Raw genomic sequence first — 15,110 nt, forward strand, 5'->3', positions numbered from 1 at the left:
GATTCTCGCCGGGTTCTCATCTGGCGTGAACCAGGAACCAGATATCAACCCCGTAATGTCCTTGAAAGGGACCTGTATGGAGGTAGTGGTTTGATAGTGTGGGATGGGATTATGATTGGTGCACGTACACCCCTGCATGTCTTTGACAGAGGAACTGTAACAGGTCAGGTGTATCGGGACGTCATTTTGTACCAGTATGTCCGCATTTTCAGGGGTGCAGTGGGTCCCACCTTCCTCCTGATTGATGATAACGCACGGCCCCACCGAGCTGCGATCGTGGAGGAGTACCGTGAAACAGAAGATATCCGGCGAATGGAATGGCCTGCCTGTTCTCCAGACTTAAACCCCATCGAGCACGTCTGGGATGCTCTCGGTCGACGTATCGCTGCACGTCTTCAAACCCCTAGGACACTTCAGGAGCTCCGACAGGCACTGCTGAAAGAATGGGAGGCTATACCTCAGCAGCTGCTCGACCACCTGATCCAGAGTATGCCAACACGATGTGCGGCCTATGTACGTGTGCATGGTGATCATATCCCATGTTGATGTCGGGGTACATGCGCAGGATACAGTGGCGTTTGGTAGCACATGTGTTTTGGGACGGTTTTCGCAACTCATCACCAATACCGTGGACTTACAGATATGTTTCGTTTGTGTTCACTATGCGCCTATGCTATTAGCGCCAGTTTTGTGTAGTGCCACGTTGTGTGGCACCACAATATGCAGTTATCCTTATTTTATGAGCATGAGTGTAGTAAATACACTGAGGCTAGCAGACTGAATGCTGAAAGGCATAACGTATAATGATGATGTATGTATGCATGTATGTTACAAGAGGGGATTCTTTTTTTAAGTAGGGAAGTTCATAATATGAAGATAAATTTGCAATTCTAGAGGACGAATTACGGCAAATATTTGTTAAAGTGAAGAGGATTTAGTGATTAGAATAATCTACCAAGGCAGATGTTCGATAAATTTCCAACTTCTTCGAAATAATTTAAGTAAAGTTAGATAAGTTATGTAATTTATGCCGTAGGGAGTCTGTCACCAGGGCGGCAGCTCTAAATGCAGATCAGTGATGATTTATTGACAGCGACTGAGGATAAGGCGTATTTAAGAAACATATTGTTTCTCGGAAATATTTCACTAACGTTGGTTTCCTCCTTTACTTAAAATTTAAAATTAGTATGCCCTGCAAAGATTCGTTGCATAAAAGCCGTCTTCTTGATGATAAGGGCCACCAACATGATTCTCTTTCTATCACTATGTCCAATAAATGGTAAAGGAATGCGTTAAACGTCCATAAATAAAGACAGGAGGCATTGTTGTTTTCCAGTTATGAAAATACTCGCTATTGTGTGTCTCTGTGTATATTAAGAGATGTGTATTGAGGCAAACACACAGTCCCCGAGTAAGAGGAATTAACTAGACGCAGCTAAAATCCCCGACGCGGCCGGGCATTGAACCCAGGACCCACTGAGCCGAAGGCCGCGTCACTGACCATTCAGATACAGAACCAGACCATTTCTTCAACAGACACTGTGGCGGTATCATAAAAAGGAAGACAAAGAAATGCAAGAAGAAATCAAGACATAGTATTAGCAGAGAAGTGACGATCACAATGTTTCTCACCGTTAATTAAAAAATTTAAGAGTAGTCACACTCAGTATCCGGAACACACATAATTCAGTTGAGACTAACGTCCATTCACACAAAACCCAAACCATTGTCCCTCTGTTAAGTCTCGAGAGACGTAACATTGAATTCATAGTTCAGAGACTTATGAATGAAACCAACCTCACTCTACAAATTCTTCGCACTAGACTGAATACGATTGGTAACGTAGCTGTGACACAAATTGAGAAGAATTTTCCAGTTCTCACACTTCTTCCAAGAAGTGTTTACATGCTAATTGTTGAGAGAAATACCGCCATAAAGCAGTCTACAGCTGTACATTTACAATCAGGTTGTTTGAACTCACTTCTTTGTGAAACAAACCAAACAAACTTGTAGATTTACGTGAGCATGAATATCGTAATAACGAACAGGGGACCTCCAAGTTTACGTAGCATAAGTACAGTAGGGACGTGACTTTAAAAAATTCTTCATACTGTACATAGTTCGATGGAAACCACTGATGGTGACATTCAATTCTTTGTGAAGTCATTCTGCTGACAGTGATAGATAACCAACTTATAACTTATATGCTAATTTTCAGAGGAATTTCAGCTATAATATGAAGATAAGAAAGTAAAATACAGCAATATTAAACAATTGACCTTGAATTTAAATCTCTTCTGTCATGAATATTTTGTTGCCTTTCATACTGACATTTCGTCACATATTTACCTACCTTTGTAGCCTTGTGTGTTATAGTAAATCTCGTCGTATGATACCATCGAAAACTACAATGTTCGCCGCCCCAGGGTCTGAATCTCAATGCTGACGGCCAGTCAGGTTTCTACCCATGTTTACAACACTCATTCCGAGCCGATATTTATATCGTTCCTTACTGCAAATCATGGGACACCAAATTAATCCTCAACCGCATTTTGCACGATGGTTGGATAGCATCTGCACTAGTTTCTCATCAAGGAGCCAATGATCTCGATGATTATAATAATAAGAAAAAGAAGAAGTATCGATCGGAGTGGCCGCGTGAATTAACGCTCTGCAGTCGGAGACGAGTGGGTTCGAACCCCATGGTCGGCTGTCCAGAAAATGGTTACCATTATTCATTTCATCTTTATTAACTCCTCAACGGAGGCTGGCGCCAAGAAGGGCATCCGACCGTAAAAACATGCCATATAATTTCACCTCACCTCATCCTTGTCCCCGTATCAGGAAACGGGATTAAAGGTCAGACATACAATAATAATAATGATGGTGATAATAATAATAGTAATAATATTTCTTTCTTTCTTCTTCCTTAATCCGTTTACCGTTGCTGTTTTCCTGAGGACTCAACAAAGGATCCCACCTCTACCGCCTCAAGGACAGTGTCCTGGAGCGGGAGACTTTGGGTCGCGAGGATACAACTGAGAGGAGGCTCAGTACCTCGCCCAAGTGGCCTCACCTGCTATGCTGAACAGGGGCCTTGTGAGAGGGATGGAAAGACAGGAAGGGATAGACAAGGAAGAGGGATGGAAGCAGCCGTGGCCTTAAGTTAGGTACCACCCCTGCATTTTCATGGAAGTGAAGGGGAAAACCACAGAAAACCACTTCTAGGATGGCTACGGTGGGAATTCAACCCCCCTCTACTAAGTTGAACTCCCGAGGCTGAATGGACCCCGTTTCATCCGTCGCAACACATTTCAAATTTCATGGCAGAGCCAGGAATTGAACCGGGGCCTTCGGGGGGTGGCAGCTAATCACACTAACCACTACACTACAGAGGCGGATAATAATAATAATAATAATAATAATAATAATAATAATAAATCCGCAGAAGACGGGCAAGATTTTACGAGCACCTCAAATGAATGGTCGAAAACAGCCTGAGCAAAAATATCTTTCACTTTTTATTCAAAACACGTAAACCACGATACCTTGCTATCGATACATCAAAGAAGACATCCAAAAGCTCCATATGAAACCCGAAGATGCCTTTGACGGAGATCTCTTCCGAAAAGAGATAGCGACGAACGGGCTAAGCGGAGACACGGTATCCCTTGGACAGAGGAACGCAAGCAAGCTCACTCTCAAAGAAAGAGGGAATTCTGGACTCAAACGAAAGCAGAAAATAAATAAGAAGAAGAAGGTAACATATAGAATTCAATGTAAACAGGAGTGAAGCCAAAACAGGCACAGTGAAATGGATTGGCGAAATCAAATCCTATCTGAAACAGGCAGGAATTACACCAGCAGATGTCCAGAACCGAGTGATCTACAGAACCAAAATTCACAGATGGTAAGTTGACCAAGAGACAAGATTCAAGAAGAAGACTGGAACAACCTAGTCTGAAGACAGAATGGGCCCAAAGTAAAAGAATGAAATAAATATGGTCACAAAGGAAAGCAAATGCCCTCCTCTAAGTACACTCATGTACATAAAAACCAGAACACCTTGAAAGACTAGAGATAGTAAGTTCAAATTCACATGACCATGCGCTTTAGTACGTTCTGAAGAAATGATTAGCATTTGAACCATTTCGGCCCTCAGATTCAAGGTCCACATCGAGATCTCGGCGCACCTAGTCTTTTCTTAAATAATTTCAAATAATTTGAAAATTTACCAAACATTTCTCTTAACTCCTCTTTCTATGAACGAATATTTGTCCCAGTTTGTCCTCTTGAATTCATATTGTGATCACCACTCACACTTATTCGTCTACTAATGTCATTCAACGCCATCTCTCCACTGACAGCTCGGAATATATCGCTCAGTCAAGCAGTTCGTCTCCTTTTTCCCAATTCTTTCCAGCCCAAACTTTGCAACATTTTCGTAATGCTACTCTTTTGTTGGAAATTATCCGGAACAGATCGACCTGCTTCCCTTTGGATTTTTTCCAGTACTCGAATCAAATAATCCTAATGAGGGTCCCATACACTCCCATTGTGGTCTTAGGAGAGACTCAGATGCCCTCTCCTTTACATCCTTACTACAATCCCTAGACACCATAACCATGTGAAGAGATCTGTAACATTTATTTGCAATGTGGTCACCCCAACGAAGATCGCCCTTTATATGAAAACCTTGGTACTTATAGAAATCTCAATAAGGAACTTTCACCCCATCAAGGCAGTAATTAAAACTAAGAGGACTTTTCCTCTTTGAGAAACTCACAACCTGACATTTCACCCCGTTTATCAACATGACATCGCCTGCCGTCCATGTCAAATATTGTCGAGGTCTTTTTCCAGTAGCTCGAAACCTTGCTTCATATTCATATTACAACGGGCGGAATTTCTTTCAAACTGGGACTGATTAACAAGTAAATTCCTGATTACTATTCCATATTTAATTATTATTTCAGAAGTCCCTGGGAAGTGTGTAGAAAGGGGTATATAACGGAATCACCTTCTGAAGACACATTTCTAGTGCCGTGTAATACCGCCTCCAGCTTTGGTAACCGCCTTAATCCGGCAAGGAAAGGAGTCCAAAAGTTTCTGCAGGTATGCCTTATCCACTTGCAACCACTTGCAGGTGATGGGATCCCACAGAGCCACGGGAACGGTGAAGTCTGCGTTCCACCCACTATTTCGAATAAACCCACATATTTTCTATGGGATTAAGGTCGGGGAATTTAGCGGGCCAGCCGAGGAGTGACAGCGTGTCGGAGTGTTCGTCAAATCAGTTGCGCATGTGTGTAGGCCTGTGAACATAGCTGTTGTCATTTTGGAAAATAGCAGTGCCCAACGCATACTTATAATGAAGATGCCGAATGAAGGGCAACACTTCGTCTCCGAAAATGCTGAAATAAACATCCTGATTCATGTTCATAGTGACCTGAATGAGTATTCCCTAGTCATAGTACGAAAAACACACCCATAACAGCATAGAACCACCACTGGTATGAACTACACTCTCCAGACACTGCGGGTTAAACGCCTAATTTGACAGTCGCACACTGGGGCCATTGAAAGGAAAAGCTGGCAAAAAGTCAAAAAATCAAATCCCGGAATTCTTCATAAAAGATCCTTTTTTTAATAAGTTAAAGACCACGTGCAACATATCTCGATAAGGAAATGATGCAACAAGTACTGTACTTATCACTGCGCAGGCCTGAAGTTAGTTGTCACACTCACGTGATTCAGTGAGTAGTTGATAAGCGGAGACATCCATTCTGTGTTCACCTATGAAATAGTAGCCACAATGGAATCGTCACCTGGAGGTTTGCATTTTAACACTACACGTTTTTTAAGTCGTTTACTTAAGGAAAAGCCATCGAAAGTATTAAATAGACAAACTATTTTAAAATCTAGCTCATAGTTACTTTCGTATGATTTCAGTTAGCTTCCGGACACGTTCGGGCTATAATTTTAACATTTTTTGCTACTTATATTAGTTGTATTGCGAGAACATTCATACAAGTTTGCTGATATTTGCGTAATTCTGCTGTATACTTATTTCTTTAAGGCCTGTCGAGGCCAGTAAGTTTTTAATATTTTGTGGGTTACAGTAGTCACGTCCTAGTTCGTGAACCATGGGCAACGGCTGAGTGGCCTAGTAAGTGATCCTGAGAGTCGGGATACCAGTTGCTATGGAATGGGAGTGGGCATCTCGGACATATTCTGAGTCGTGGCCCACCTTGTGCTCACGCGGCTAGGACTATACAATTCACCGGTGGTCCATAACCCGTTAGAGGAGAGATCCTCACTAGGACTATGTGCAAGTAGGGCAGCATCCTGCTTCATGAATTTACCGAGCTCAGAACACTTTAAGCAAGCCTCGGACCTATGGGAGTAATGGAGTCCCACTCCCATTTGACAGGCGAGGGACTCCTTGGAAACAACTTGGCGAACGAAATGGAATTCGATGGGGAGCTATCAATATTAATGGGGCTTATGGAAGAAAGAAGGTAGAACTGGCTGAGTCAGCAAAGAGGATGTATCTGGATGTGCTAGGAGTAAGTGATATTCGGGTAAGGGGAGATAATGAGGAAGAGATAGGAGATTATAAAGTGTACTTGACGGGTGTTAGAAAGGGAAGGGCAGAGTCTGGTATAGGGTTCTTTATCAGGAATACCATTGCACGCAACATAGTTTCTGTTAGGCACGTAAATGAGCGAATGATGTGGGTAGATTTGTCAGTGGGAGGAATTAAGACAAGAATTGTATCCGTGTATTCACCATGTGAACGTGCAGATGAGGATGAAGTTGACAAGTTTTATGAAGCATTGAGTGACATCGTGGTCAGGGTCAACAGCAAGGATAGAATAGTGCTAATGGGCGATTTCAATGCGAGAGTTGGGAATAGAACTGAAGGATACGAAAGGGTGATTGGTAAATGTGGGGAAGATATGGAAGCTAATGGGAATGGGAAGCGTTTGCTAGACTTCTGTGCTAGTATGGGTTTAGCTGTTACGAATACATTCTTCAAGCATAAGGCTATTCACCGCTACACATGGGAGGCTAGGGGTACCAGATCCATAATAGACTATATCTTAACAGACTTTGAATTCAGGAAATCGGTTAGGAATGTAAGAGTTTTTCTGGGATTTTTCGATGATACAGACCACTATCTCATCTGTAGTGAACTAAGTATCTCTAGGCCTAGGGTAGAGAAAGTGAAATCTGTCTGCAAACGAATAAGGGTAGAAAATCTCCAGGACGAGGAAATTAGACAGAAGTACATGGATATGATTAGTGAGAAGTTTCGAACAGTAGACAGTGAGCAGGTTCAGGATATAGAAAGTGAATGGGTGGCATACAGGAATTCTGTAGTAGAAACAGCAAGGGAATGCCTAGGAACAACTGTGTGTAAAGATGGGAAAAGGCGAACATCTTGGTGGAATGATGAAGTGAGAGCAGCCTGTAAACGTATAAAGAAGGCTTATCAGAAATGGCTCAAAACAAGGGCCGAGGCAGACAGGGATTGGTACGTAGATGAAAGAAACAGAGCGAAACAAATAGTTGTTGAATCCAAAAAGAAGTCATGGGAAGATTTTGGTAATAACCTGGAAAGGGTAGGTCAAGCAGCAGGGGAACCTTTCTGGACAGTAATAAAAAATCTTAGGAAGGGAGGGAAAAAGGAAATGAACAGTGTTTTGAGTAATTCAGGTGAACTCATAATAGATCCTAGGGAATCACCGGAGAGGTGGAGGGAATATTTTGAACATCTTCTCAATGTAAAAGGAAATAGTCATGGTGGTGTTGCAAACAGCCAAGCTCATGGGGAGGAGGAAAATGATGTTGGTGAAATTATGCTTGAGGAAGTGGAAAGGATAGTAAATAAACTCCATTGTCATAAGGCAGCAGGAATAGATGAAATTAGACCTGAAATGGTGAAGTATAGTGGGAAGACAGGGATGAAATGGCTTCATAGAGTAGTCAAATTAGCGTGGAGTGTTGGTAAGGTACCTTCAGATTGGACAAAAGCAGTAATTGCACCTATCTACAAGCAAGGAAACAGAAAGGATTGCAACAACTATCGAGGTATCTCATTGATTAGTATACCAGGCAAAGTATTCACTGGCATCTTGGAAGGGAGGTTGCGATCAGTCGTTGAGAGGAAGTTGGATGAAAATTAGTGTGGTTTGAGACCACAGAGAGGCTGTCAGGATCAGATTTTCAGTATGCGCCAGGTAATTGAAAAATGCTATGAGAGGAGTAGGCAGTTGTGTTTATGTTTCGTAGATCTAGAGAAAGCATATGACAGGGTACCAAGGGAAAAGTTGTTCGCCATACTGGGGGACTATGGAATTAAATGTAGATTATTAAAATCAATCAAAGGCATTTATGTTGACAATTGGGCTTCAGTGAGAATTGATGGTAGAATGAGTTCTTGGTTCAGGGTACTTACAGGAGTTAGGCAAGGCTGTAATCTTTCACCTTTGCTGTTCATAGTTTACATGGATCATCTGCTGAAAGGTATAAAATGGCAAGGAGGGATTCAGTTAGGTGGAAATGTAGTAAGCAGTTTGGCCTATGCTGACGACTTGGTCTTAATGGCAGACTGTGCCGAAAGCCTGCAGTCTAATATCTTGGAACTTGAAAATAGGTGCAATGAGTATGGTATGAAAATTAGCCTCTCGAAGACTAAACTGATGTCAGTAGGTAAGAAATTCAACAGAATTGAATGTCAGATTGGTGATACAAAGCTAGAACAGGTCGATAATTTCAAGTATTTAGGTTGTGTGTTCTCCCAGGATGGTAATATAGTAAGTGAGATTGAATCAAGGTGTAGTAAAGCTAATGCAGTGAGCTCGCAGCTGCGATCGACTGTATTCTGTAAGTAGGAAGTCAGCTAGCAGACGAAACTATCTTTACATCGGTCTGTTTTCAGACCAACTTTGCTTTACGGGCGCGAAAGCTGGGTGGACTCAGGATATCTTATTCATAAGTTAGAAGTAACAGACATGAAAGTAGCAAGAATGATTGCTGGTACAAACAGGTTGGAACAATGGCAGGAGGGTACTCGGAATGAGGAGATAAAGTCTAATTTAGGAATGAACTCGATGGATGAAGCTGTGCGCATAAACCGGCTTCGGTGGTGGGGTCATGTGAGGCGAATGGAGGAGGATAGGTTACCTAGGAGAATAAAGGACTCTGTTATGGAGGGTAAGAGAAGTAGAGGGAGACCAAGACGACGATGGTTAGACTCGGTTTCTAACGATTTAAAGATAAGAGGTATAGAACTAAATGAAGCCACAACACTAGTTGCAAATCGAGGATTGTGGCGACGTTTAGTAAATTCTCAGAGGCTTGTAGACTGAACGCTGAAAGTCATAACAGTCTATAATGATAATGTATGTATGTATGTATGTATGTATGTATGTATGTATGTATGTATGTACACTGACTGACAGAGCAAATACAACACCAAGGAGGAGTGGTTCGAAAGGGATGAAAGTTGGGGGAAAAACAGAGACGGCACGGACGAATAATCGATGTTTATTTCAAACCGATATGCAGGTTACACAATGCGCACGGCATCGACTCAGTAGGATGTAGGACCACCGCGAGCGGCGATGCACGCAGAAACACGTCGAGGTACAGAGTCAATAAGAGTGCGGATAGTGTCCTGAGGGATGGTTCTCCATTCTCTGTCAACCATTTTCCGCAGTTGGTCGTCCGTACGAGGCTGGGGCAGAGTTTGCAAACGGCGTCCAATGAGATCCCACACGTGTTCGATTGGTGAGAGATCCGGAGAGTACGCTGGCCACGGAAGCATCTGCACACCTCGTAGAGCCTGTTGGGAGATGCGAGCAGTGTGTGGGCGGGCATTATCCTGCTGAAACAGAGCATTGGGCAGCCCCTGAAGGTACGGGAGTGCCACCGGCCGCAGCACATGCTGCACGTAGCGGTGGGCATTTAACGTGCCTTGAATACGCACTAGAGGTGACGTGGAATCATACGCAATAGCGCCCCAAACCATGATGCCGCGTTGTCTAGCGGTAGGGCGCTCCACAGTTACTGCCGGATTTGACCTTTCTCCACGCCGACGCCACACTCGCCTGCGGTGACTATCACTGACAGAACAGAAGCGTGACTCATCAGAGAACACGACGTTCCGCCATTCCCTCATCCAAGTCGCTCTAGCCCGGCACCATGCCAGGCGTGCACGTCTATGCTGTGGAGTCAATGGTAGTCTTCTGAGCGGACGCTGGGAGTGCAGGCCTCCTTCAACCAATCGACGGGAAATTGTTCTGGTCGATATTGGAACAGCCAGGGTGTCTTGCACATGCTGAAGAATGGCGGTTGACGTGGCGTGCGGGGCTGCCACCGCTTGGCGGCGGATGCGCCGATCCTCGCGTGCTGACGTCACTCGGGCTGCGCCTGGACCCCTCGCACGTGCCACATGTCCCTGCGCCAACCATCTTCGCCACAGGTGCTGCACCGTGGACACATCCCTATGGGTATCGGCTGCGATTTGACGAAGCGACCAACCTGCCCTTCTCAGCCCGATCACCATACCCCTCGTAAAGTCGTCTGTCTGCTGGAAATGCCTCCATTGACGGCGGCCTGGCATTCTTAGCTATACACGTGTCCTGTGGCACACGACAACACGTTCTACAATGACTGTCGGCTGAGAAATCACGGTACGAAGTGGGCCATTCGCCAACGCCGTGTCCCATTTATCGTTCGCTACGTGCGCAGCACAGCGGCGCATTTCACATCATGAGCATACCTCAGTGACGTCAGTCTACCCTGCAATTGGCATAAAGTTCTGACCACTCCTTCTTGGTGTTGCATTTGCTCTGTCAGTCAGTGTATAATGTTCTTTATTTTTTCTTTATAATCTGGCTCTCTTATTTTCTTACCCTGTGTGATGTAATAAGACAGTCAGCGATAAACAAAAGTAGAAAATAAATTGTGCGTCTTGAGGGAATTTGTGAAAAGCACACTAAATGCACGGAAAATCTAACTTCGGGACTACAAAGTTAGTTGCTGAGACAAAAAAGAAAATACAGAAGGAGTTCAAAAATGAAATGTTCCTACACATTGACAAACCTAAGCCTGAGTATGGAAGCAGTAATAATGGCAACTCTGCCAGGCGTTTCTTTCTGATCCAGAAAAATCATCAGCGATTACAAGGGTTAGTATTGTTACAATGAAGAGATTTAAAGTTATGTTGCAAACGATATCCATTGGACAGAAGATAGCAACAGACAAAATTTAGATCATACGCTTTGAATACGTCTAAATTATTTATCGAGGAGCAGTCTTGGTACCCAACGCTAAAAACCGTTCACAAAATCTTGATTCATGGTCCTGAAGTACTTTCCAGCGCTCTGCTTCCTATTGGACAATTAAGTGAAGAAGCACAAGAAGCCAGCAATAAATGTGTTTAAAAGGTATAGAGGAAGTTTCACAAGAAAAATGTACCGAGATAAAGATAATCAAGATGTGTGCTCTTGATTGCATCACATCCATACATTTCAAGCATGGAAGAATTGCACACTACAAGAAAGACGTCTTTTGATACAGAAGTTTTATATATGTTGCTGCCACCAAACATTAACTCTGGTTGTGAAAATGAGTCAAGTAGTAGGCTAACAGTTCAGATTCTGACTAGAAGCATCTATATACCATACAGTTAATTATGTATGTACAATAAATAATATCGGTAAGCTATTATTTTATTATAAACATGTGTTTCTGTCAATTAAGTTACCAAAATACCATCCACATAATTTTTGCCAACTTTCTCCTTTTCGGCCCCACTGTGAGTCGGTGCGCTCGACGCCTCGCGTCATTTTAAAACAGGCAATATTGCAACTCGTCGAATCACACTACAAGCTTGCTGTCGGGTTTGTAAATGATGCGTTGTTTCCATACAACCGACTAGTACACACACACACACACACACACACACACACACACACACACACACACACACACACACACACACACACACACACACACACACACACACCACTTTATTGCTAAGAGTGTTACGCAACCAGTGGCAGGTATACTAACCATTGTGTATTCTATAGAAAATTGTACTATGAATGATATTTTATTACGCTGTACCTGCAACCTCACAGTTATATTATGATTAAGAGGGAAGTGAGTTTACGGACACTTCCTTACACTGAATTCTAGTCAGAATTTGCCAGGTGAGTTCGGAATTTCTTACCCAAAACCTCGATCAAAATTCTAGGGAAAGAAAGGCCGGGGAGACCTCATTCATTTTCGTTTATTAGGGTGTGATACACTAATCTGGAGGTGTGTACCAGAGACAAGAAAGCGCACTGATAAAGGAAGAATTTATAACACAGCACTCGACCTTACGCAACTCAGCACGTTCTAAAGCATCACGTGACGTTGTCAAATAGCGTGAGGTAGTCGAGGACGGTGAACTTCAAGTTCGTTTGTTCTTTAAGCCTGCTAACTGAACAGTAGATAATCAAAACATTAAAACGTGGACTGTTGATCATCAATGATCAATGATAATAGTCGCCGTCACTGGAAAATGCGTGAGGAAAGCATCGGCCCGAGTGCTGATGATTATTGTCGAAATACAGCAACGTAGAGTACTGTGATCACTGGCTCTTAATTCAAATCAAGTGGGGTGAGTGGTCTACACGGTAGAAGCACAAGTCTTCCAAGTCCAATAATAATAATAATAATAATAATAATAATAATAATAATAATAATAATAATAATAATAATAATAATAATAATAATAATAATAATAATAATCTTTTTCTTCTACCTCTTTTCCCACGTCTGTGGGGTTGCTGGTGGAAACAGTATCGCATATGTGGACTTGGCCCTGTTTTACTGTCGGATGCCCTTCCTGACACAACCCTATATGGAGGGATGTAATCAATATTGCGTGTTCTTGTGGTGGTTGATAGTATAGTGTGTGACCGAGTTCGATAATTGCAGTCACTTAAGTGTGGCCAGTATCCAGTATTCGGGAGATAGTGGGTTCAAACCCCACTGTCGGCAGCCCAGAAGATGATTTTCCGTGGTTTCTCATTTCACACCAGGCAAATGCTGGGGCTGTACCTCAATCAAGGCCATGGCCGCTTCCTTGCCACTCCTAGGCCTTTCCCATCCCATCGTCACCATAAGACGTATATGTGTCGTGTGATGTAAAACAAATTGTAAAAGAACAAGAAAAAAGTATAGTGTGTTGTCTGAATATGAAGAGGAAAGTGTTGGGATAAACACAAATTCACAGTCCCCGAGCCAGAAGAATTAATCAGACGCGATTAAAATTCCCGTCTCGGCCGGCAATCCAATCCGGGACCCTCTGAACCGAAGGCCTGAACGCTGACCATTCATCCAAGGAGTCAGAACTGAGCTCAATAATAATTATTATTATATTTATTATATATACAATATAACTACGATCTTACGGTTTTCGGAGACGGCGATATGCAGGACTTTTGTACCGCAGGAGTTCTTTAAAGCTCCAGTAAATCTACCGACACGAGGCTGACGTATTTAAGCACCTTCAAATGCCACCGGACTGAGCCAGGATCGAACCTGCCAAGCTCAGAAGGCCAGCGTTCTACCGTCCGAGCTACTCAGCCCGGTTGTATAGGGATTCTACTGTAGCGGAGATGGTTCTGAAATTGCAAATGATAGATACAGTAAACCCCTGCTCGGAATGCAATAAGACGTTTTGTGTACTTAGTAATCTTCGCACCCACATGCTTCTTCATAACAGGAAAAGGCCCTTTCAGTGTCAGGATTTCAACAAATTATTCGGTAGGAGAAGTGACCTCCGGCTACACATTATGACAGACGCCCGGTGGTTGTATTACACAGTCTACGTATAGTGTGAATCTTAGTTTAATCGTACAGCCTTGGTAGTTAATCTATATAAATAAAATTGTTCGTGTCTGTTTGTTTGTCTGTTTGTCTGTTCCATCATCACGTCGAAACGGCTGGATAGACCTCAACCAAACTTCATATTTAGAGTATACTCATCCCGGGGAAGGTTTCGATATGCATATCATTTTAAAATCTTTGAATACACGGGGGGTTTATAGGAAAACCAGAATGGTTTTTCCACCATCACGTCGAAACGGCTGGATAGATCTCAACCAAACTTCATATTTAGAGTATACTCCTCCCGGGGAAGGTTCGATATGCATATCATTTTAAAATCTTTGAATACACGGGGGTTTATAGGAAAACCAGAATGGTTTTTCCACCGTCACGTCGAAATGGCTGGATAGATCTCAACCAAACTTCATATTTAGAGTATACTCCTCCCGGGGAAGGTTTCGATATGCATATCATTTTAAAATCTTTGAATACACGGGGGTTTATAGGAAAACCAGAATGATTTTTCCACCATCACGTCGAAACGGCTGGATAGATCTCAACCAAATTTCATATTTAGAGTATACTGATCCCAGGGAAGGTTTCGATATGCATATCATTTTAAAATCTTTGAATACACCGGGGGTTTATAGGAAAACCAGAATGGTTTTTCCACCATCACGTCGAAACGGCTGGGTAGATCTCAACCAAACTTCATATTTAGAGTATACTCCTCCCGGGGAAGGTTTCGATGTGCATATCATTTTAAAATCTTTCAATACACGGGGGGTTTATAGGAAAACCAGAATGGTTTTTCCACCATCAAGTCGAAACGGCTGGGTAGATCTCAACCAAACTTCATATTTAGAGTATACTCCTCCCGGGGAAGGTTTCGATGTGCATATCATTTTAAAATATTTGAATACACGGGGGTTTATAGGAAAACCAGAATGGTTTTTCCACATCACGTCGAAACGGCTGGATAGATCTCAACCAAACTTCATATTTAGAGTATACTCCTCCCGGGGAAGGTTTCGATATGCATATCATTTTAAAATCTTTGAATAGACGTGGGTTTATAGGAAAACCAGAATGTTTTTTCCACCATCACGTCGGAACGGCTGGATAGATCTCAACCAAATTTCATATTTAGAGTATACTCATCCCGGGGAAGGTTTCGATATGCATATCATTTTAAAATCTTTGAATAGACGGGG

The 15,110-nt window shown here is 42.7% G+C and overlaps 1 protein-coding gene across 2 annotated transcripts in view; it reads left to right on the forward strand.

The window, feature by feature from the left end:
* Nucleotides 1-5,724: 5,724 nt before the first annotated feature.
* LOC136881155 (pro-resilin) overlaps nucleotides 5,725-15,110 on the forward strand; it is a 111,380-nt gene continuing 101,994 nt past the window's right edge. Inside the window, exon 1 of one of the 2 annotated variants that reach the window (XM_067153828.2) lies at nucleotides 5,725-5,834. Coding sequence is in view for 1 of the 2 variants with exons in the window: in XM_067153821.2 (XP_067009922.2) it covers nucleotides 5,816-5,834 (19 nt within the window). In the remaining variant the exon portion in view is untranslated. The remainder of the gene's footprint in view (nucleotides 5,835-15,110) is intronic. The other variant, XM_067153821.2, reaches the window with a different exon arrangement.

This window comes from Anabrus simplex, chromosome 1, assembly GCF_040414725.1.
Source record: "Anabrus simplex isolate iqAnaSimp1 chromosome 1, ASM4041472v1, whole genome shotgun sequence".
NCBI lineage: Eukaryota > Metazoa > Arthropoda > Insecta > Orthoptera > Tettigoniidae > Anabrus > Anabrus simplex.